This window comes from Apostichopus japonicus, chromosome 11, assembly GCF_037975245.1.
Source record: "Apostichopus japonicus isolate 1M-3 chromosome 11, ASM3797524v1, whole genome shotgun sequence".
Taxonomy (NCBI): domain Eukaryota; kingdom Metazoa; phylum Echinodermata; class Holothuroidea; order Aspidochirotida; family Stichopodidae; genus Apostichopus; species Apostichopus japonicus.
Window position 1 is genome coordinate 18,244,741 of NC_092571.1, and position 26,258 is coordinate 18,270,998.

The 26,258-nt window shown below is 38.2% G+C and overlaps 2 protein-coding genes across 5 annotated transcripts in view; one reads left to right on the forward strand and one right to left on the reverse strand.

Annotated features, from left to right (window-relative positions):
- LOC139975886 (alkaline phosphatase-like) overlaps positions 1-6,331 on the reverse strand; it is a 15,011-nt gene extending 8,680 nt beyond the window's left edge. Inside the window, exons 1-2 of one of the 4 annotated variants that reach the window (XM_071984161.1) lie at positions 6,092-6,331; positions 563-786 (exon numbers count right to left, since the gene is read on the reverse strand). In XM_071984161.1, the coding sequence (XP_071840262.1) occupies positions 563-786; positions 6,092-6,158 (291 nt within the window). In that variant the 5' untranslated portion in view covers positions 6,159-6,331. Of the gene's footprint in view, positions 1-562; positions 787-1,324; positions 1,344-1,571; positions 1,635-6,091 lie in introns of those variants that run through there. The other 3 variants (XM_071984158.1, XM_071984159.1, XM_071984160.1) reach the window with 3 other exon arrangements.
- Positions 6,332-9,520: 3,189 nt separating this feature from the next.
- Positions 9,521-26,193, forward strand: LOC139975893 (alkaline phosphatase-like). Its single transcript, XM_071984167.1, has 9 exons — positions 9,521-9,700; positions 11,835-12,058; positions 15,079-15,253; positions 15,861-16,033; positions 18,028-18,226; positions 19,089-19,229; positions 20,718-20,909; positions 22,975-23,106; positions 25,493-26,193. The coding sequence occupies exons 1-9, from the start codon at positions 9,637-9,639 to the stop codon at positions 25,771-25,773; spliced, it is 1,581 nt and encodes a 526-aa protein (XP_071840268.1). The 5' UTR covers positions 9,521-9,636; the 3' UTR covers positions 25,774-26,193.
- The last annotated feature ends 65 nt before the right edge of the window (positions 26,194-26,258 follow it).

The window sequence follows — 26,258 nt, forward strand, 5'->3', positions numbered from 1 at the left end:
TACCAAGTACTTCGTCAGAAAGGTTATTCCGTTCTTATCAGACTCATGATGATGCAATCCAACATCATTATTTATCCTTAGTAAAATATTCTTTAAACGTGATCATAACGAATAGTATCCTTTGTCGATTAAGTTTTCTATTGCTGCAAATGTAATGAACTGCGTTTTTCATAAATCAGGGAGTGCCTGAATAATTGAGTAACCTTTGACCTACTGACGCCATCTTGGGAATTTTTGACCGAAAGAAATATCGCGGCCTATATCCTATATAGAGCAATAATAGGACGCAAAGGAAAAAGTTTGGGAAGTTCGCGATATATTGGATAAATATTATCATTGACTATTTTCATGTTGTGGTATATTCTGATAGAGTTGTGCAATTTGTAAGATTATAATCGAAGACGATCTTGTCAGGGATTGCTGTATTTATACCTTAGATAGTGCAACATTTCATCTACGATCATCACCGGGTTATATAGTTCCAAACGCCTCTGCTGGGTTCATTACCCTTTGAAAATACTGAAACTAGTCTTATCGAAATGAATACGAAACATTTGCTCACCTTTGACAAAGCAGCATGAGGGAAATTTTCCCAACTGAGGAAATATTCCTCTCCTGTGTTGCCTTCCAGTTGTCCTTTCAGTATCCTAGCAGCTGTTACCGTGGAAACACCCATCCCATCTCCAAGAAAGAAGACGACATTCTTGGCTATGTTCTTGTTTAATTCTTGGCGATCCAAAGCCTCCATTAACGTATCCAAGGCTTGGGTATTCCAATGAGCAGCAGCTACAATCGAAGAGAAAATAAGTCTTGAGGAAAAATGTTACTGAAAATACTTTTACCTAAAACATACATATGACAACCAAGACCTGCGTGGAAGAGGGAGAGAGGGGTTGAGGGTGCGGTTTAAGATGGGTTTACTTTAAAGAAAGGGTCTCTTTAATATCTTTTAAGTCCAGATTAAGTTCTGCAGAGGGAGGGAGAGAAAGGGGTGGGGTGGGAGAGGGAGGGACGAAGGGAGACGGAGGAGAGGGAGGCAGGGAGGCAGAAGGTGCTGGCGATTAATGTGAATACTATATAGGACTATGGTCACAGATCTTACATACGTAACGAACATGTCTATACAAGAGGAGCTGTTGCGGAAGGGTGAGATGTGAACTTTGTTTTTTTGTATACGCACAAGACCAAACTATACAGAGTGTAAACTGCAAGAGAATATTTAAATAACTTAATTTAAAGATAAGTCACCTGACACGTATGTGTGTGGGAATTGAGAAACGGGGGATGGGGGTGGGGGCTGGGGTCTATAAACAGTTTACTGTACCATCATTGCTATAATAGCGGAGAGGTGCTTCACATCTCACTTGTTCTTATCGTTGTGGTGGTTACCTTCGTCACTATACCCTTCGAATTTCAATATTCTTGTAAGCCATACGTAAATGGTTTTAACCATTGATTACTTCCTATACGAAGTTCTTAAAAGTTTAAGAGGTCCAAATCATGTGAAACCATGGATATCTATATTATTCTTGTTTTGAATTACATGATTCAATGTTTATAGTTAGGCCTACCTAGTCACGGTTCGCAGTTGGCACATACTGGCACAATGATCAACTTCCTTCCCATACCAGTCTCGCGTTCTGACTCTTCGATGTGATTGTATACAATAACATTGTCTATAACTACAAACATTTATTGAACCTTTGCATACCACAAGTTTTAATGGTTCCGTTTGTAACAAGATCTGTCTAAACGTTGAAGAAACATCTATACGTGATATTAAGCGTATTATGTAATTGCGTATATACTATGTATTAGAAAAAACAGCAAAGACAACCGAGGATGAATGGCGCAATAGAATGTTTCGCCATATACATAGACGTATATAGGAACAAGGGGGGGGGGGTGAGGGGCAGAAGGGTTAGCTGAAGAGTACGTTTCTTCTACCTCGCTTTCGCAGCTAGGGATGCACTCCAAAGCTAAATATTCAGCTGGATCCAAGTTGGACTTTTTTGTTAGCAAAGAGAGTGTCAGTCAATCAAAGGATCAATATATTTCCTTATTATATAGGCCTATTCATCAAAATCCGTCAAATTTGGAATTGTTCTGGACTCTTTGACGTGATGAATGGCTGAAATATAGTTTAAATACTAAAACTTTTACTTTGAGGATAAAACTAATAGAAAAAATTGAACTTGTACGAATTCGATCAAATGAATTTGTTTATGTGGCAATTGCTCCATTCGCTTGGTCACACTGTAGCCTATACTATGTAGCACTGCACTATGTAGCACTGCACAATCTACCCACACTATGCAGCCTACACTATGGAGCCTACACTATTTATCCTGCACTTAGTAGCCTGCACTATATAACCTGCACTATGCAGCCTACACTGTGTAGCCTGCACTATGTAGCATCCACATATGTAGCCGGCACAAACCGGATTTGAACGTAATTTGGTGTTGAATTCCATGGAAGACGTGAAGAAGATCACATCAGTGCTCTCTATCAAGACAGTTATTTCAACAATCATGGTCAGAACTTTGATCATTCAGTCATCATGTCCTTAAATAACGACAGACAAAATAGAGCAATTTCTGACCAGGAAGATATCCAACAAATTAATAAATTGAAAAGAAATAAATCGTGTGGGGTTGATGAAATTATTTTTAAAAAATATTGAAAAACTGGACCCCTGCAGTGGTATTTTTAATTACAAAACTTCTCAATTGTGTTCTATCAAATAGTGTACACACTAAGAATAACCTGGTTAACAATTTGCTAACATTTGTTATTGTCTACGTTAGTTAACATAATCCTAGTTCGTTAACACACCATTTAATACTTTAATTGTTTCTTTCCTTTCCTAGATTGGTACAAACACGCCAAAGTACCTGGAGGAGGTGAAAAATTGAGGGAGGCTGCTAAGTAATACAGCTTTACAGTAGTAGAAGCATATCTCTGGCTTGGACGATGCACATCAGGAATGTGATTGTAGCTGTTTATGACAAAAAGATTCATTTCAATCCATCTCTCTGTCCACAATTAAAAAAAAACTGCTTGTACAACTTCAATGAAACTTGGACAGAGATGACCTGTGATGAAGAGACATATGAAGATGTTCAGGAATTTAATGTACAAGGTCATTTAGGGGTCAGTTAATTCTTTGAGAATGCTTCTTTGTCCACGGACAGACATGTGGATGTATGCAAACGTGATCATAATTATTGTCAAGTATGAAGATGGTCATTCGGGGTCGGAGTCTCTGAAATTTCATGTTAACAGACACATCGGTCGATTCTTTAACTGTTAGTTCAAATCTTTTCAAGTTAATCTTTCTTGTGATTATTATAAGCTACAATAACCACTTTGTATTTGAGTTGAAATAGGGAGGAGCTAATGACTAAACCATTTTTGTTCTCGTTGTTATCGTTGTTAACCTAATTATAATATCCATTTTAGGCACAGCAGATGATAAAATTGGTGTAAATCTCAATAAACTGAACTGCCCATAGCAGGGACTCCTTATGGCATTGATTTTCTGAACATTCAAAAAGGAATACAATTACAATTTTCATTGGAGAAGTCACTGCCCAATCGTACATGTCTTCAAAGAGGAATGTTTATATAGATATAAACTGGTAAGTATTTAAACATGGTACAAAGCTCAAATAATGACCAATGGAATTGAGTTTGTTTAACTTTTAAAATATTTTCTAACAAATGTGACCGGCTTCTGTTAGGTGCAGAAATAAATAACTCTTTTCTGCTGTTATGTGTCATTTTGTTTTGGCAGAAACAGAAGATTTGTCCCAAGAGGAGCTAACAGCCATGACAGAGTACATGAAACACAACCTTGAGCCTTCCAAGAACGTTGCAAACTACATGAAAAAAAAACTGCTGTCTGCAGTTTACTTAGCCCTGGGATGGTAAGCACTGTTCAATGTAATGCAACTGAATACTGTCAAGTAGAAGTAAAATATCTCCATACCAAAATACTGATATGCTTAACTACAGAAGATTTGCCATTCAAATTTATATACCATTTTTCATATAAGAAAGGCAACAAGTGAATATGCTCTGTAGTTGAGGTGTGTCAAATGTGACCACTGAGTTTTTGTGACTATGAAATGGTTGCAAGAAATAGAAGTGACCTAGCTGCGGCTGGTTCTGTATTGTAATTAGAGAGTCCTAGTTTAACGTCATTCAGGCTAACTGGTGCAGACAGCAGAACGATTATTGTGATCATAGCTATCAGGGCTCAAATTTAACGGTCGTCCGGTCGTCCAATACTTTCTACCTCACGGCTGCAGGCACATATGACAAACTATAGCTGGAGTGCAACGTGTATGCAGTGCTATACTGTGCATGTGGTCATCACATGTTCGTTTATGTTGCCGCAATGTATATGCTGTATGCCCTGGGCTTACCCTCTGTGTCTGGAAAGGATCGGAAACGATTACAGAAATCTTTTTCAATACCAGAGAATTCCCGCAACCCAACATGATTAATCATGAACAGTGTCATACACATAAAATGTCTATTCATTGTTTTTACCAAGATTTAAAAGTTAAAATGTCTTAAGAATGTTTGTGTCTGCTGAGAAAAACTTGCGTCCCTACAGTCCTCCATTAAAATATGCACTTTAAAGTACCTCTACAGGAACGCACAATACTTAGTTATAATGACCCCTGACAACCATTGGCTTGTGCACTAAAATATCAATGATGAAAGCTGTAACTAGTATACAACAACAAAATTATTGTCAAATTCTGAAGCGCGAAGTTTGCCGAAGACTATACCATATAGTAGTAGTTGCATTTAAACAACACCCTTTGTGTTCATTGAAAACTATTCATGCAAGAATGCTTCCAGACAATGATATGGGCTATTAGCAAAGCAAATCACAAGAAATTTAGAAATCACCATTGGCTATTTTAGCATGAAAACCTCTGTAATGGAATTGTTGTTAACAAAGTATTTGCGTTGATTGTTATGATTTATTTGTTTCCAAACAAATTCAATCATCTGTGCAAAGGGTTTTTCATAGCAACGCGTTGGCTGGTTAAAGTTAAATAGTGAGATAAAAGTGGAATGACCTACATTTAGAATATCTCTGTTGAAGGCCACATTGATACCCCTCACAGTCAATACCCTGTTATATCTAAGTCTTGGCTGAAAACGTCCATAGATCAACGACTAAGTGATATTATGAACAAGACTGACTAGGCCATGTTAACAATAACTCTCAATGCAAAGTCTACAGAATGTACAAAGAAAAACTTGAGTTTGAAACTTTTCTGACTAACTTTAATTCCCCGCAGAGTAAATTTAAGTAAATTCCGCTGTGTAAATAGTAAACTCCCTATCGTACATGGAAGTTTCACAAACATTTGATTTTTTATGAAAGATTGTGTGAATTATGTGACCGTATTTCTTTAGGAGAAGAATTTCATTACATTTTTTTATTGTCCTTACTTTTCAGCTGATAGAATTGAGTTCTTGAACCATATTTTAAGAGAAGACCCAGTTCAATTAAAATAAGGCATTTGTTTCAATCATCGGGTAAAATTGGTCGATGAAAATCTAAGCAAATTTTGTATTATAATTCTAAAAACTGTTGTCTCTTAAGGGAGTTTCTTTCTCTTAACAGTCTCTGATGCCATGTTTCCTTTTTGACTTTCCAAAGTCTTCTCCTCCCTACCTTCCTCCTTCTCTCTCCTCTCAAACTTTTCAGCACAAATCGTTGAACGATTCGTGTGTCATTCTTTTCTCTTTCCTTTTTACTAGACTCTCTAATGATCTAACATAATATGTTATTTGTCATGTTGTAATCTCTGGATCGTTCTTAAAATGAACCGTGTAAATGTCTCTTATACCTCACTGAGGTGATGTGGAGATATAAACTGAACTGAATGTAGCCTACACTATGTAGCCTGCACTATGTAGCCTTCACTATCTACCCTACACTATCTACGCTACACTATCTACCCTACACTATCTACCCTACACTATCTACCCTACAGTTTTTTTTATGGAGGATTGTATACGTTTTACTAATCTAAAAGGTTGTAATTCTTAAACTTACTTTGACCATGGATAGTAAAGGGCAGACCAATCGCGAAAAGAACTAAGAAAAGTTCAGTGGCCATCATCTTGAAAAGTATAGCTAGTATAACAACTTGAAAACAGTCCAACGAAAGGATTCCCGTTTTAAAGGCTATACTGCTGTGTGGTATAACACCAACTATCCAATAACACTTTTGGTGAATGATTTCCTAAACTTGGTGCATGTGTTATTCTGAGCCCGTGTCTTTTCCGTTTTATTGATACCGTAACGTGAATGGTCTTTATACTCCTCCGTAGTAAGCTGTGCGGTTACATCTCTATGTTCCGACGTATCTATGTTCCGACGTCTCTATGTTCGGACAATTTTTTTGGACTCATAATTTTTTTTACCAACATTTTTCGGACCAAATTTTTTTCGGACCAACATTTTTTGTGACCAACATGTTTTCTGACCAAATTTGTTTGGACCATAATTTTTTTGGACCAACATTTTTTGGGACCAAAAAATTAAGAACCCCCCCAAAAAAATTGGTCCGAAAAAATGTGGGGTCCAAAAAAAATTAAGTCCCGCCAAAAATTTTGGTCCTAAAAAATTGAGTCCCAATAAAAGATTGGTCCCAAAATATTGGGGTCACAAAACTAGTTTTCTTGATACAAAGACATTTTTGGATGAAAAAAAATTGCTCCGAATTTGTTCTTTTTGTCGGAACATAGAGACGTCGGAACATAGAGACGTCGGAACATAGAGACGTCGGAACATAGAGACGTCGGAACATAGGGATGTCACCAGCTGTGCATATGGCCACCCATTTGGGACAAAAAAAATTCTATAACTATAGTGTCATGTCCCGCTTCAGTACGATCAGTATGAATATCGTGTTTCTGTCAGATCAAGGTTAGGAACTGTTTGTTCTGTCAATACTAGTACTTTGATAGCATGATATTGGTGTACAGTTTACAGAGGTATTAGCATTAGGAAATTGTCCCAACCGACTGACATAGCCCAACCGGCTGACATAGCCAGCCATGTCATGAATATTCGTGTAGTCTATTGGGCTTGTCTGTAATTTTGGGGTTAAATGTAAATTAATGGGTTCTGAAGTCTAAATAAAAGAGATATGATTTTAGTAAAACAATATTTCAAGTAAATGTATATGACATATCTGCATATGTTTGGGGTGAAAATGCTGTAGTTATTTAGTAAATAGTTAAAGAGATTGTACTTCAATTGTTGTATATACTGTTGAGTAGTGTAACAATAACAATACCAGAGTGAAACAATAAAACAAGTGAATGCGTTCTTTCAAAGAGCAGGCTTACACACTCAATAAATACAGTGCAGTGTCTTTCTTGTTTGTATTTGTAACCTAACTCGGGTCTCTAGTTACCTTATTGGTAACGGATTCACACGCTAGCAATGCTACCATTGGAGCATGGCAGTACTGCGAGCTCGTATTTATGACTCGATGTACTAACTAAACTTATATAACAGCAATAAATCTACGGTAGCCGCGTTCTTGGCTCTAGACAAACAATGTAGCTTTATTGCCATAACCTATACATAAGTTTTAAAGTGACAAACTTTAAATCGGATTGCGAAAAGGCTTAACCAAAACGAGGTTCAACTTGACCCCATGGATTAAATCTTTGCAACAAATTTTTTTTTTTTAGCAAATGTAACGGTTGATCTCTTCCTCTCACTCTCTCTCACACTCTATTGACAAATAACGAGACTAGTACTGTTTTAGATAATATGTTGGAATTTTCGGTTATCCTTGGCAGTGGAACGAATATTTATATTGTGACGGGGGTTCTGTACATATATCTAGTGAGACAAATTAAGATGTGAACAGGTAAATGTCTTTCTTCTCTTTATGCAACGCTCTCTCTTCACTATATATATATATATATATATATATATATATATATATAAATATATGTATATATATATGTGTGTGTGTATATATATATATATATATATATATATATATATATATATGTATATATATATGTGTATATATGTGTATATATATATGTGTATATATATATATATATATATATATATATATATATATATATATATATAGTTGGTTGGTTGGCGTCTATCTTGTTTGGTTAATTATCATTTATAAAACCTAATTAAAACCTTGTTAAAATAGGACGCATTAAACATAGGCATCGTGATATTGAATATATTCGCGTATAGTACAGGACTTTCGATTTCGGCCGTTTATATGAAATCGATGTGTATATATTTTTTTTTTCATTTTAAAATCATCCTTTAATACATAAATACACAAACAAGAAAATACAGATATATTGCACTGTACTGTATCTTATTTTACCGATGGGTAGCCGGCTCTCTACAGTATAACGTTACACTTTCGGCCGAACGGCTAGCAATACGTAAACGTCGATTCGTATACGTAAGTAGCTAGCCTATATTCCTAGTAGACATAACTCATAAAGTACCGCTACATCCGGTAATTAATGTTGCGGGGCTTCATTCTGCCTTAATTGCATGTATGGTACTATAAAACACAAGTTGCGTAAATTTGCAATCGTCTGCTCAAGATGCAAGAATTTTCCTTGGAGACTGTTAACATTCGCAGTTAGTCCAGGGTTAAAAGTGAATCTATGGGTTGTTGTGCCTAATCACCTTGTGCACTCCTGCTCTGTTACCTCTGCATCGTCTTAGAATAAAATCTTCTTTCAATGTATTCATTAACTGTGAATCAACCGACCGTTTCGCCATGAGGACGAGGACGAGGAAGAGGACGCCATATATAATAATATATGGCGAGGCAAATCTAAAACTCTTCATTGATGACATAAACTCGTTTCATCACACTATCAAATTTAATGCATATTTTTCTGGACATGACGTTCACTTCCTGGACACCACTGTGACCCTACAAAATGGTTCACTCGAAACAGACTTGTTCAATAAACTCACGAACAAGCACAACTACCTTTTACCAAGCAGTTGCCATCCACGTCAGTGTACCCGATATATTCCATACAGTCAAGCGTTGCGCATTGGACGCATTCAGTTTGCTCCTCTGATGTCGATTTGATTCCCGCACTACAGGTTTGTCACAACAACTCCTAAACAGACAGTATTTTCGGGGTACTATTGAAAACGCCATCGAAAAGGCTAAAAAGCAAACCCCGTGTACCGAAACATTGACGTACAAAACTCTTCAAACCAGTTCCAAAAGGGTATACCATTGGTTACTGAATTCCACCCTGGTATCCCACCACTGGCTAATATTATTCAGAAGAATTTTCACCTACTTCAAGACATCCCAGGTATCGCAGGTATCACAGAAGTAATAAAGACTTTTTGTTGAGAAATACTCCAAAACTGTATTTACCTAAAGCAAAGAAGGACTGTCGTATAGGTAAGAGTCCATAGTCTAACTCTGACTTGATACTGACCCAGAAGTACTTAAACTCTGCTAAGACAAATAAAACCGCACCAGTGTCTTTATTAGTGTAGGTTAAAACGGACCCAATCACTATCGAATTGAGGAACAATTGTTTTACCCTCATATTTGAAATATGAAGTTTATACAATGTTACGTCCTGGTAATGTTGGCCCTGGTCTCGCTGGTTAATGGTCAAGGTAAGTTTTACATTTAATATGAACGGTACCATTAGATGAAAAGAGGGACAGCGTAGGTTGGAGTGAGGTAGGGTTGGGGCGGTGGAGATTCGTGAGAGGACTTAAACGTACATTCAAGTAATGTTCGTCAGTTGGTGTGATCGCAAGTTTAACAATCATGATATGATAGATGCATCAGTATACTATAGATGAACCGAATGACTGGGGTGGGTTGCGGTGCGGTGAGGTGCCGTGCAGTGAGGTGAGAAACGGTGGGTGTGGTGGTGATTTGTGGGAGGGCTCATCACTAGACGTTATCATAAATAGATTGACTATTATCTTAAATTATCACTCTGGGCACAAAATTAATTTGACACTTTTTTTATACCTTTTTGATTTATAACTAAAGTAACAGATTAAACTTCTATGAAATGGCGTGACCGTGAGGTAGTGTGATTTGGTAAATATGGGATAGCGGTTAATAATGGTTCTCAGTTTCATAATACAGATTGTGATATAATTGTCATTATTGTCCGACCTGGCTCATGACGCCATTGTAATCTGAAAGTTTTGTTAATTCGATGCTTTTCGCTGCTAAAGTCCATAAAATGTAAGTCATAATCTTGTGTGGTCAAGTTCGAAGTGACCATTTCCACGAACATTAATGCTAAGGCTATACAACATATCCATCCATTTTGAAATTCGTTTTTATTTTTTACTAAAGCTTTCATGATACAATTAAGTATCACAAAACGCTCTAATAGGCACTAGAAATCATGAAAATAGCTGCAATTACCATCAAAATCCATGATAGATTGACCCTTTTACAAGTCTCTTCTTAATTCTAGTTTTAGGGGTTAACTTATTTAGGACTAACATAATAAAAACAAATTAATGAGCACAACACTCTAGGTAGTTTGCACATATTTAGGTGAGTTTTTCCAGATTTGTCATAACTTCAAATATGTGTATTTTGGAAACTAAAACAGCTTTTCAAACAATTTCAACAGATTTTGAATGAGATTATCACAAACAACAAATGAATATGCGGCAATTGGCTAGGTGTCTGTAATACTTTAAACCATGCTAAGTCACCGCTGATAGTGGATCTCAACAGGCCGGGGAAGTTATCGGATTATTAAGCTCCTTCAGAAACGTAACAAGAGTGTTAGTAAATCCTTAGGTCTAACACAAGAAGGAAATTAATCTGTGAAACAAATATGAGATCAAAGTACAAATAAATAGATTCTTTCAACCACTGATGACCGATTAAGGGTGATGTTACTTGGAATGATAAGCATCATGTGACAGCCATGCCTTCTTCCTTCAATTAACAAATTAATGTATGTAGAAATTAACGGAAAATTTCATTATCTAAGTTTAGAACCATTGTCACAAAACTACTGAAATTTTGTACTGAAAACAGATGACTTGTAGCATTTGAATGGATTTTGATGGACAAAATTATAAACATATATATTACAGTCCATCTTGTCCGTTACAGAAGCAGGGAAAAGTGTTGTCTGGTTGTATGTCTGGTTGTCTGTCTGTCTGTGTGTATATATCTTGACACATTATGCAAATGTTGCTATAATTGCTAAAATAGCCATAAACGTTTTCTGTCGACAAACAAGTCATATCAACGGCCCCCGACTCACACCACCGTGTAAAGCAAGAACAAATCGTAATTGTTCGTGTTTTTTTTTACTACTTCTTTACTGTTTCAAGTGAAACTTGATAAGTCATGCTCTAATCACATGACGTCAACATCCTGACAAAGATAAATATTTAATTCAAATCAAAGCTCTCAAAAAACCCGGACGACGTGAAGATCAAATTCACTCTTTATGCAGATTTACGCATGGACTGAAGTGTAGAGATATAGCGTGATTATGTAACGTAAAATTAAATTCCTTATCACGAGAACTGCTTTTCCTCCCTCCCTAGCCTATAATCTCTTATTTACTTTGGAATTCTTAGATTTGGAATTCTTAGAACTCTAGTCCGATTAAAGTTGCATTGAGTATTTAAAATTTTCTTTATTTCCCCAATGAATGGGAAGCTCCTTTGAAAGTAAGTTAAAAGTAAGTTAAAATGAAGTAAGGCATATATGTTACAATATATTTCCTTAACGTTGGTTTTCATCAATTGATAGGTCCCTTACATTGGAACACACAAGCCTTGGATACCTTAAACCTAGCTTTGGATCGCCAAACATTGAACAAAAACCAAGCCAAGAATGTCGTCTTCTTTCTTGGAGATGGGATGGGCGTTTCCACGGTAACTGCTGCTAGGATACTGAAAGGACAATTGGATGGCAACACAGGGGAAGAACATGTCCTCAGTTGGGAAAATTTCCCTCATGCTGCTCTGTCAAAGGTGAGCAAATGTTACATATTCATATCGTTGAGGTATAGTTTCATATTTCAAAGGGCTATGAAGCCAACAGGCGTTTGCAATCATATACACATGTGATGATCGTAGATGAAAAATCGGCTTCTCTCAAGCCTTCTTTTTATCTTTTCGAGCCAGAGAGAATAACTGTTTGAAGCAAAGAGCCAGAAAGAATCAAATTTAGCAACGTTCTCGAGCAGTTAGCTAGCTTCAACATGTCGCGTGCTCGGGCATTAAGGGCACGCATTCGCAATTAGTGTCAGAAAGTGGAGCGAACTGAAGAACATTGCACTTGTTCATATTCATTTAAACGTGCTTATCATAAGCGATATTATTCGAAAAAAAGTAATCTAATATTCTTGAATATCGTTACCACGGTGTACTATAGAATTGAATATATGGTTACATCCTTTTTTATCTCTTTGGGAGATCTGCTCAAATGAAGCTTAAGATAAGCGATTGACTCATGATAAAAACCTATGACACTCAGAATCCCAACAATATAGGAAAATAGACAAGGTATTCTTCAAACTCGTTTACACAGCTGTACGCACTCACGATAGCTATAGTATTTTACCGTACTGTATATGGTAGGCCCTGGTAAATATATTTGTCCCACATGGCATACCATAGCCGTAGCACTTATGAAACTCAATTTCAAACCTTTGTACTCATTATATCGTGTGTTCAAGGAGCTCAGAAAGTTGACAAATTATAAAAGTGCTGATAAGACAGAACAAATAACATGGAAAAGGAAAGAAAAACAACGAACAACATATATGGTCATAAATGTCAAGCAGCAGTAGTAGTAGTAGTTGATGTTGTAATAGATTACAAAACCTCATTTTGATCAACAGAACACAGACACACGAATACACACGAACACATAAAACACTTTAGCGTGAACTGAAAAATGTAAAGGAAACAAGCTATGGGTGGGGTACGAGAAAAGCTCTATAGTTGGGTTTAAAACGAGATGTGACTGTCGTTTACTGTTGATTTTAATTAAGGAGTGCCCATCCTCCCCCCCCCACCCCTCCACAATCTCTAGCTTAACGATTCAATATTCCACCACGAACCAGACTCACTGGACTGATTCGAAATTACTGCTGCGAATTGTTGCTGAGAGGCGTCCTACCGTTCACTTGATATTTGTGAATTGCGAATTGGGAAATGGAGTTTGGTTCTGTTCTTTAAATGTTTCGACGACATAGGCCTAATTGCACTGCGTAACTACACTGAGGTGTACGTGGTTGAATGGGGTGCTCAGATGCTAGGCTAATCACCGTCTGATGGGTACGTTAGGTGTCAGATCATGGGCGGCGATCATGGGGGGGGGACGGGGGGACATGTCCCCCCCAATATCTTAGGTGGGGGGATATAGTATCTAATATCCCCCCAATATTTGGTGGCATAATTTTTTTTAGGCATATGTTTTGTATGTTTCTATGATATCGCTAGTAATAGAAAATGCTTAGATGCAACTTAGAAGGCCTGGGAAGTGCCATTTCCAGCGATCTGGGAGACATTTTCAGCCAAAATTTTCTTTTGCGCTTCGCGCCAACTTATGGTGTCGCTACGCTTAGAAAGTCTGTGTACAAGCTTTGCCCCTCCCTTGGCAAATTCCTCGCAAGGCGCCTATCTAAAAGTGTCACAATTTGTTACTATAAATGACCGAAAGTACTGTAGTTTTTACTTTTTTTCTCGAAATGAATAGCTAGACGGTACGCATCCGTACTGAAATTTGGTTTGCATCTTGTGTATGAGTGTAAGTACGTACAATCATACATATGATCCACATCGATATGGGTGCACTGGGTTTCCATTTGGCCTGTTTCCTACAATATTTCTAACCGCAGATGCGTAGCCAAGGGAGGGGGGGGTGAAGGGTAGAGACCGCCCTCCCTCTGGAGCATATTTTTTTGGTATTTTCTATGATATCGAAGTTTTATAGTAGCCGTTATAAGAGGTTTGAATATTTGTACACCAATAATTTAACTGTGTCTGAATTTTCGAAAATACCTTGACCAACATTTTTCATCATACTTCCCTCTACTCGTGTAATTTTGACCAGTCTGTTAGGAGTTGAGGGGGGGGGGTTCTATATTGGTTGTCCATAGATGAAATTTTGTGCAACATTATGGGTATGTTTTGAAGTGAATTTATTATTCAAATTCTGAACAAATTATGGGCTTAAAACCTTGAAAAGTGGGGCTGACGGGTATTGTGGGGCGTTACGTAGAATTACCTACAAAAGCAATGATCCACAGGAGATGCAATGAAGTCGAACATTATGTGTGACTGGTGACAATCTTGAAAAAAGGTTGTGAATGAAAAAAAAGAACTATTAGGAAAAGCTTGGTTCTCAGGCAAAAGTGTACATCTGGTTGGTCATTTTCAAGCCCGAGAAGTGCCTTTTCCGGTGATCTGGGGGGGGGGGGGGTATCAAAACCAGAAATTTTCTTGTACGCTGCGCGCCAACCAATGGTGGCGCTCCGCTTTGATAGTAATTCGCCTGCATCCAAGCAAATGTCCCCCCCCCCCCAATATTTGAAACAGATCGCCGCCCCTGTGTCAGATGCTAGGGTAAGCACCGTCTGATGGGTACGTTAGGTGTCAGGTGATAGTGTAAGCACCGTCTGATGGGTACGTTAGGGTGTCAGAGGTTAGGGTAAGCACCGTCTGATGGGTACGTTGGGTGTCAGATGATAGGGTAAGCACCGTCTGATGGGTACGTTAAGTGTCAGATGATAGGGTAAGCACCGTCTGATGGGTACGTTAGGTGTCGGTCGACCCGGAGCAGGGACTGGTGCTACATTTTGTCTCGTAATAGTCTCAACACTTCGTCGAAGATGAAACGGCTTGGAATTAACCAGTGTTCATCGCCACGAAGATCGCATGGATATATGCAGTTTCAAATGGGCCTCTTCTGTCTTCCTATAACCACGTGGAATTCATCTGAACTATATAAATGACCTGTTTTGTACATTCCTTCATCATTTCAGACATATAACACAGACCAACAGGTGCCTGATTCTGCTGGAACAGCCACCGCGTTTTTCTGTGGGGTGAAGTCATACGCTGGAGCCATTGGAGTGGACGCTACCGGGCTTAGAGGGGATTGCCAGTCTTCTCTCACTGGACACGTACCGTCAGTTTTAAAGGAAGCAAATGACGTAGGTATGTAACAACTCTATATACAGCACCGATGGAATTTTACAGGTTAAAAGTAAACATTTGTATTATTGCCACGTGGTAAGGTGAGTTTGTGTTGCAGAGTGGGGGGGAGGGGGGGTTAAAATTTTAGGTTGATGTATGGCAGTTGCCGAGATGCATGATCTTTCCACAGGAGGTAAAGGGACAGGATGACTGGTTAGGGAGGGATGGGGAGAGGGATTGAAGATATATAACAGGATCATTATGGGTCAATAGCGGGGCGGTGGGTTGATGTATAACGCTTTTCGTGCATGGTGGTGAGGGTCGGCAGTATAGGTATAACGAGTATGTGTGTAACGGCGGGTGTGGGTGTAGGGGGTATGATAATATATAATAGCGCTCGGGAGAAGACGTGAAGAAATGTTTTGACAATTATTTCCTTTATTGTCAGGAATTTATCGAGCTGTTATGGCGCAAATTACGCTCATGTAATTTCCATGGTAACGATCTGCAGGCGATTCGTCCCAGGCATATATATATATATATATTTATACATATATGTATATATATATATATATATATATATATATATATATATATATATATACATATTCCATTTATTTTGTTATAGGCAAGTCTACAGGCATTGTATCTACGGCACGTATTACGCATGCAACACCGGCCTGCACTTATGCACACGTTCCCGATCGTGAATGGGAAAACAACAAAGATTTACCAGAGGAGGCTGTGGCAAATAATTGTACTGACATAGCGGCCCAGCTGATTGCTCATCCCGAGATACAAGTAAGTAGGCGATCTATCAAAATTTGTCTTTCATAAATGGATGGGTAAATAAAGACACAAGGTATACTGTATTTAAGATTCAAGAACTACGAGGGTGGATAAAGGGGAAGGAGAACACGAGCCGGTGCCTCTATGCTGAAACCATATTGGCACTAAAAACAATTTGCAAACGTATAAGTTTACTCACAACAAGATAGATAGTGTAAAGAAATTTGTATACGCTTAGTCAGCTGTCGATGTTATCTTGTGTGCCACTATTTTGGGACTCTGTTCTAGACTCTGTACTGATACTCGTCCCAGCTGCCCACCCCCCCCCCTTCTCTCTCTCTTCAGCGAAGAGCTATTAATATACCTACTATACCGAACGCCAAATTGGCATAGTTTCCATTCTACCCCCCCCCCCTTCCCTAGTCCCCCATCACTCTCACCCATTTAGCGTAACATCTGCCACATCCCGTCAGCCTGAACTTATATCATCTTATCCACATCATCAAGTCAATAAGCTTCAACGCATACAGAATTCGGCGGCAAGACTGGTGACCCGCACTAAACTGTTTGAGCATGTTACTCCAATCCTACGCAATCTACACTGGCTTCCAGTGATACAACGGATTAATTTCAAAATCTTGCTGCTAACTTTTAAATGTCTCCATGGACTTGCTCCAACATACTTACAAAACCTCATCCAGGAGTATACGCCACCAGTGGCGTAGGAAGGTACTTTTGAGTGGGGGGGGGGGCTGAAGACTGATGGCCGGCCTGGGGGAGGGGTCTAAGGGGTGTCCCCCTCCCCTTTGGATTTTTTTTGCATTTCCAGGTGGCCTCAGATGTAATTTGGTGCAATGTAGCACACTTCAACCCACCCACTCCATTTTGTATATAATTTTGCATTTTCACCTGGCCTTAGATGCAATTTGGTGCTCCAAATGAGATTTTTTTCTCATTTGGAAATGAAAAAGGGGTTTTCTGACTTGCGAAGCGGGGGGCGGAATGATACTTCCGCCCCTCCATATTTTTCAGCCCCACGGTTCCTACGCCCTTGTACGCCACATCGTTGCCTCCGATCCAGTTCGAAATCTTTACTGGTTGCCCCTTCTGTGTCCACAAAGTCATATGGCTCTCGCTCATTTCAGTTCTCTTCTGATATCCTTTGGAATGGCCTTCCGATCGGAATTAAAGAAGCTCAGTCTGTAACCAGGTTCAAAACGCTTTTAAAGACTCACATTTTCTCACTTTTGTAGTTTTCCGGCCTTTCAGCGCATAGAGACTATAGTGTATATTTGTGCCTGATAAGAACTGTGTATTATTATTATTATTATTATTATTATTATTATTATTATTATTATTATTATTATTATTATTATTATTATTATTATTATTATTAATATTATTATTATTATTATTATTATTATTATTATTATTATTATTATTATTATTATTATTATTATTATTATTATTATTATTATTATTATTATTATTATTATTATTATTATTATTATTATTATTATTAATATTATTATTATTATTAATATTATTATTATTATTAATATTATTATTATTAATATTATTATTATTATTATTATTATTATTATTATTACTATTATTATTATTATTATTATTATTATTATTATTATTATTATTATTATTATTATTATTATTATTATTATTATTATTATTTTTATTATTATTATTATTTTTATTATTTTTATTATTATTATTATTATCATTATTATTATTATTATTATTATTATTATTTTTATTATTATTATTATTTTTATTATTATTATTATTATTATTATTATTATTATTATTATTATTATTATTATTATTATTGTAATGTCTGATTATTGAGAAACCGTATGATAGCGAATGGCGGACTTAGTGGAATGTTTCAACAGATGGCAGACAGAGAGTGTTCTATAGGCTGTTTAGAAGATCATGATTTTTACAGGATTTCCACTTATTCAGATTGTAAATTTTCCATTTAAAATCAGGTCGTTTTGGGCGGTGGAAGACAAGAATTTCTTCCTCTTACTGAACGCGATCCAGAATACCCTCTTGGGTTTGGACAAAGAACGGACGGAAGGAACCTGATTGAAGAATGGCAAACGAAGCACACAGATAATGCTGCATACGTCTGGAACCAGCAGCAGTTTAATGACGTCGATCCAGAATCTACTGAATATTTATTTGGTATCCCTGCTTATTCATATACTCTACCTATCCACCCACCCAATCCTCACGTGACAGTCTTTCTCAAGAGAACCGTTTTTTGCACAGTTTAATATGTCGAGCAATGTCATCATGCATAATACAGCCCAATGAATGACGTATCTTGTGGACCGGGGAAACCCTATGGTTAGGGTTAACCCTAACCCTAACCCGAGAAATACTGCATTACATGTAGTATCATGCAATACCGTACTTCTTGAAGCAATGTAACTTGCCACATTATAACTTGTCTTGAGAGATGAACAAAACTGAGGTCTTGGTGCTATACATCACCAAATCATCAAAACACAGGATCTTAAATTTCCATAGGAATGATGCTTTGTATGTATGAAGGATGGATGCCGAAAAAATTGCGCTCTTCTGCTCATGGAAATTATAATGAATGTTTTGCCCTTCGAATATAGGCTTACCTTACATTGCTGCCTATATTTTATAATAAGCTGTCATTGCACCATTATATGAAAAATATTTATACAACTCGCTTTCACATTTTTTCTGTTTTTCTGAAGTATCATTTTATATATAAAGTTGAGTACTTTTTAAATTACCCGCGGCGCTTTTGTCACATTAACCCAAATGATATATTCTCAAATTCAGTACATTACGCCTACACTTGTTCAAATGCTCATGACGGTGTTATGTTAGGAGTATAGGCTACCACTCAATGTTGCCTTGCTCTTCTCGACAAAAGAGAAGAAAATGAAAAAAAACCCGTCGTAATGTTAAAACTGTCGTTGAGCATCGTCATACGTTACATGGATATTTAATTGTCATGCAAGCGTATGTTATCACTATTTTTCTATTTTTGTTGTTGTCTGTTCAGGTCTTTTTGAACCGAGTCACATGCAGTATGAATCAAACAGACAGACTGATAGTGCTGGGGAGCCCTCTATCGCCGAAATGACGGAAAAGGCTATCAGGATTTTAAGGAAAAATCCGAACGGATTTTTCCTTGCGATCGAAGGTAACGTTACCATAGTAATGAATATTTCCACATAGGCTACACGAATACAGTAAAATGTATTTCATATAGATAAGGATTGGTACACATTGATACATTAATAATGATAACGTGAAATTAAAAGTTTTAAAATAAGGTTGTTTTTAAAAGGCTACACTTGTAGCTGTATACATCAGAGGAAAAAAATAATCTTGTGAATGACAGATGCTTAAATTCTTTGGAACTGCGTTAATTATGTCTCGAATGAAACTATTTGGGGATTTTTAAATATAACACAAACACACAAACACGCACACGTGCATATGCACACGCACAAACAAATACAAACGCATTATCGGCTCTACTGGATGATCTCGAACAATTATTTTATATATATGTTCCAGATTCTTCAAATATAAGCTATGTATGTCCCATTTCTGTACAAGAGGCATTTCTATATTAAATGTCTATATCAACGAGAATAGTTGGATTACTTTCATACAGACCAGAACGTCGCTTCCTAAGGGGATGACGTCAGACACAACATTAATTATAATATGCTGTGTAGACCGTTAGAACCACTGATAGCAGTCTATACACTTCTACATTTTGAGAAATGAAATGATTTAAATATCTGTTGCTCATTAATGAAAGCGGATGGTCTACTTAGTCTACATCCAGTATAGGTTGTTTAAGTCCATGGTCTGAACACACAGATAACTTGGTCAGTTTCTCAGATGCAGCACGGAAATCAATCGGAAAAGAATTTTGTTATGACCCTTAAATTGCAAATAATATGTGTACATGGAGAGCATTGTAAAATGATCAAGGGCAAATGTTGAATGCCATTCGTATTTAGAATTAATAAAAACGTTTGAAAAACGTTTTAATTAACATTAACATACATTTAGGCCTGCACTGATATGAGCCGACTTCATCATCATAAATGTAGGAGCATTAAATGAGCATTCCAGAGATAGATCCTAGTATTTAAAGTTGAATATCTTGAAAACTAGAACAGCTATAGAAACGGCACTAGCTCCCAAGCTTTCTTTCCTTGGTCTGTGACGTAACGAGACTAATAATCTGTCTAAAGTCATCCTTTCAATCGCAACACAAGCTCCAACAGCATTGGGTAAGACTATTACACTCTGTATTGTTGCGCATTATAAAATTGTTAAGGGCATACAAATGGTGTTGTATGTAATGGGTACTTTCTTGCTTGCATGAGGCAAAAAAAAAAAAAAACACCCACTTTGGTTGAGGTATTATATAATTTAGCAGAAATGGACAAACTATATCATTTAGGTCTGGAAACGCGGAACCGACGCCATCTTCCATTTCGCATTAAAGGAGCATTCGGGATTATTTTAAGCACATTTAAACCTGAATATCTTGAAAACCGGAATTATTATGGGAAATTATCTGAAACCCAGAGTCATCCTCTAAGTTATTAATTGTGTGTTATGACTGGCTGCTGTACAATCATAAATATTCATCATTCTTTCACAGCTGGTCGTATTGATCATGGGCACCACGACTCAGTGGCCTATAACTCATTGCATGATACCGTTGCCATGGATACTGCGGTTCAGGTAGCTATGGATATGACGCATCCCAGCGACACACTCATCATTGTTACTGCAGACCACAGTCACACTTTTACCTTTGCTGGATACCCAGAAAGAGGCCATGATATATTCGGTATGCAAAAAGCGTGACGTCACAGATATGCCGCGCCCATTCCAATTATTATAAATCATGTATTTCTTTTTTTTCTGTCTGTCTATTAAATGACGTCCTTAAAATTCCATAGAACCACGTTTTGAGAATAATAGTTACGTTCACTTAATTATAGTATCCTGCTGCTTGATCAAATCGGTGTTAAGGTTTCTCTTTGAATCGAAATATTTTTCTTTGAAAACATATCAAATTGCTCAACTTTAGAAAGCGTTAAAATTTTCACACAGCAAGCAGACTCCCCTGCTAATTTTTTTTTTTTAAAGATAGTTCCGTGATTTGCTTACAGATTTTCTTATGTTCCTGCACAGCACAAGTCAATATGATAACATTTAACAGTTCTCAAAACAAAAAAGTTAGTTGATTATACTTTTATAAGAAAGTCAATTTTCTATCTGGCTGTATAGGAGACGTTAAGTTGATGGGTGGGCATGGCGGGCCTATTTGCACTTTCACCAAGCTTTATCAGTATAGGGCTTCCCTGGTATCACTAGCATATCATGGTAGTGTAGTACGTGCAACCAGTTCAACAACAACGTAAACTTTGTTTCATTATAGCCAATAATCGAAAAATGAAAGGAGACTTATCTGTAAGTTTAAATTTGGTTGCGATTATACTGACACATCACACAAGCACGATGTTGAATAGGACATGTATAGCGTGACCTATAAACAAGGAATGATCACTAGGTCACACGTGGCGAAGAATAACACTAGGTCACATGTGGCGGAGAATAAAACTACGGTAGGTAACATGATGGGGAGAATAACGCTAGGTCACATGAGGCTGTGAATTACACTAGGTCACATGAGGCGGAGAATAACACTAGGTCACACGAGGCGGAGAATAACACTAGGTCACATGTGGCGGAGAATAAAACTAAGGTAGGTCACATGATAGGGGAGAATAACACTAGGTCACCCCGAGGCGGAGAATAACACTAGGTCACACAAGGCGGAGAATAACACTAGGTCACACACGGCGGAGAATAACACTAGGTGACATGTGACGGAGAATAAAACTAAGGTAGGTCAAATTAGGTAGAGAATAACACTACGGTAGGTCACATGAGGCAGAGATTAAAAAACACTACAGTAGGTCACATGAGGCGGAGAATAACACTAGGTCACATGAGGCAGTGAATATTCAAGACTTTGTACTCTTTTTTTCTATTCTTTATTTGTCACCTTTACAACACTGACAACTTATGATAACATCGTGCCAGTCTAAACAAGTAAACAGGCAGTGGACTAGTTTATTCCTCATGGAAATGTGTCAACCAGGGCATAAAGCATGATAATTTCAGTTGCGGTGAACTGGCCGACAAACTTGCCACTACAAGTGAGTTCCTTACACCCAGTCGACCCGCAAAGGTCTTGACAAGGAGAATCTGCCTTTTAGGTAAAACATTTGTAGGAAGTCTCTTTAAACATGTATTTTGCTTGTACAGTGACATGGTACTCCTCAAATATCTATAAAGCCCCATTGAAAAGGAATGTTATACGTACGTGACGGTTGAGACCGAAACACGATACAAGCGTCCTCAAGAAAGAAAACTGACCAACAGAAAACTTTATCCTTTGTATAAGTCCGTACTAAATGGCGAAATTACTACTTTGCGCAGTATCTCTATGCAACCACTCTCGAAACAAATATGAAGGTAGATCAATTATAATCGATAGCTAGGTGAAAAATTCAAATGAGCAAGTTTCCCAAAATCCTAAAAATCTAAAGCGGTGAAACACAACGTAGCGCCCAACTTGACGCCTGATTAAATATTGAAGCTGGTCGATTGGGCAATGTCATTGAATACCAACGAGTAGTGTGGTGTGGATGTAGAATCCGTCCATTTCACTTTATGAATATAAAAGTCGGTATTTTCGTATGTCGTATTTTCAGAATCCAACATAATGAAAAGGTGTAAATAGCTGGAAACGAGGCGGGATGAGAGGTTGTCATTCTCCATCCGTCGTCAATAATATGAAATCATTGTTTAGCGATGGTTTTCTTTTTTCTTACATCATGTAGGAACGCAAGAAGGTACCATCGATGGGCTGCCATACACCAGTTTGGGGTACGCGAACGGCCCAGGAGGAAGTCTGACGTCACTCAGTTTCGCTACTGATGGTGTCCGAAGGAATCTGACAGGCGTAGAAACAAGTATGCATGAATCAATGTCATATATGCTCTAGTGTCATGAATGATCTGATTATAATGGACACAAACACAACCACCATTATATGATAGATATCTTTATGTCTTAAGCATTCCCCCCCCCCCAGCCCCCTCTAACAGCCAGGCGCGGCGGAACGGAAAATTTATTGGGGGGGGGGCTAATGTGTGGAGACTATCTAAGCGCCACCATCGATCGGTTGGCGCGGAGCGTACAAGAAAATTTTGGGTTATTTCAAACCCCCAGATGGCCGGAAACGGCACTTCCCGTGTGTTTTATGCTGCGAATACCTAGCCCTAAAATATGGGTCTAAAGTCTGCAATTTCTCAGATTGCAAGTAAAAGTCTGTAAAAACATTGTAATTTGTATATTCGATGGTGTTTTAAGAGAGTAGCTATTATACTCGTAGTGTACTCGCAAAGACGTTTTTGAGTGTAGTAAGGGCAGTGGCGGAGCTAGGGGTATTGGTCGGGGGGGGGGGCAAGAATGGTCTGCAGGGGCGCTTTCGACACTATCTAAGCGGAGCGCCACCACAGGTTGGCGCGGAGCGTACAGAAAAATTTTGAGTAAAGATACTCCCTAGATTGCAGGAAATGACCCTTTCCGGGCCTTGCTAATTTGCAGATATACGGAGAATAAATAGGTGTCGTCGCCATTTTGTCGGAAAATTACACCAACAGAATATGACAAATGTCAATAGGTATATGAGAGCGCAATAAAATGGTCAATAATAGCGAATAATTAAAAAGTATAGTGAAAAGCTGAAAAGGGCGCCAGCAGTCCATTTGAGTCTGTCGGGGGGAGGGGGGGGGGGGGGGGCATTTGCCCCCTGACTGTATATATGGACGCTCCGCCACTAAGTAAGGGGATGTTGGAGAACTGGCTGAAATGAGGCAAGTCATTGGCCTAAGACGAAGTTGTGTTACGCTTACTGGTACTCACACTCACTGCTTCCACTTTTCACGGGGCGTGAAGACGCGGTTGGAGTGACAATGTGGTCTATAGCCAGGGGACGGGCCGAGGGTCCCCCAGCAATTACTAAAATTATTAGGGGCCTACACCTATATAGTATACGTGTGCATCGGACAGATCGACAAGTGTGCATTGAAAAATGGGCAGATGCACGTTTCGGAGCCTTGGTAAATATTGGGGGGGGGGGGGCTTATCATGCATTTGCCCCCTCAACTTTTTCATTGGGGGGGCTGAGCCCACCAAGCCCCCCCCCCCCGGTTCCGCCGCCACTGCTAACAGCTAAGAAACATCTTGCTCGGTTTGTGAGATATCCCGTTAAATCTGTGATGTCACAGTACCACTAAGATCTGAAACCTTGTACTTTCTCTGTGGTTTTTCTTATCACATGTTCATGTTGAAATATTAACAGTATGACACCATTAACAATATTGCCACCAATGCAACTATTAGGTCATGTTAGGAACTTCGATATTTTAGATTAAGAATTTGGCAAAACCCATCACAGACCCACAGTCAACAATTGAAGACTGATTCTCTAGGTGGGTATGGAACGCCAAAACCGACAAAATGCAGAATTTTTTTTATGTAAACCTAAATCATTATGTTAATACAAAGTTATCGTCACATAATTACCAAGAACATTTGAAATCCTGAATATCTGCGGTCATTATGTGGCAGTGTTAGAATTGCATTATAAATAAAATGTTCTTGGTCATTATGTGGAGGTGCTATTAGTTCCACATAAGGACTTAATGACATGGTTTCACAGGGCATTGCATTGCTTGGTAACCCACTAACCGCCTTGCGATACAGTTCGACTCAGCGAGGAACGACCTTGGATGCAACGCTTTCGCACCATTCAATCATAATTATATTATAACAACATCCAAGAAGGAAATGACTAAACACCACTTACCTCCCTTTCTCCATACATAGCCCCTTCCTGCGTCCCTCCTATTTTCATCACACTTTTTCTCCATCTCAACACCTAACTGATTTTGCCTTCCACATTCTCCAGCTCAATGCTCTCCTCAATAAACATACACTTAATACTAGTTAACCCACATTGTTACACCCTTCTACACAGTTTATCTCGGCCGCAGCCTTTTCATATCCTAAGCTGTTTCATCTCCTTTGAAGTTCAGTCTATATTTACTCTATTCCATTTCTAAAGTTGTCTGTCCTTCTGCCTAGTCATCAATGTAGTCTTTGCCCTCTTCGTTTCAGTTTGCCTTTGACGGAGATCCTGCCAGGATCGAAACGCCAGGCCCTCTATCACTTATAACGTAACAACGTTACAAATACTAAGGTTGTTACGGTCATGGATACTCTTAACACGCAGTTAATATACTTAATAGCGAGGGTATAATTAATTAATTAAATTGCATTGCTTAATTTCAGATTCCAGTACGTTCGTTAACGAAGCCCTAGTACCATTACGCAGTGAAACTCACGGAGGGGAGGATGTTGCGATCTACGCCAGTGGACCTTTTGCACATCTCTTTACCAGTGTCCATGAGCAACACTATATCGCCCACGTGATTCGCTACGCAGCTTGTCTAGGGGATGGTAGACAAGTGTGTACTGACGCAGTAGAGCCCGATCCATGCGGTGCTGGTTACAATCTTCAGTTTAGTTTCATGGTGCTGACCATATCTCTCTTCGCTCGACTTTTCCTCTAATATGACAAACTTGCAATCATACATTAAGATCGTATAAAATGTCGTCGCTAATAAAGTAACGGTTTTTGATACACGGTTCAGGATTGCAACTCTTTTTTCCATCGACGGACCCCTAGAGATGTGAAGGCACCTTCACGGACCAGCAGACATAGGGAGTATCACCGATGACCAAAGCCTATCCATATAGTTGGGGCTGTGATGAGAAAAAGTTAGATTTTCTCTGCCCGGGATGGTACTCACACAGCTAGGCTTGCTCTACACATGTAAGTCAATGAAAATGTTGACGGACCCGTCTGACTTTTACAGACTCTTGTTTTTCGGAACCCCAAATTTTGCACGGAGTCCCTTAGAAGCGCGCGAACACCAGCTTAAGAAACATAGGTATAATATATATATATATATATATATATATATATATATTTACAGTTTATATATATATATAACTGTTTAACAGTTTTTCCGTTATTCCTATATATATATATACA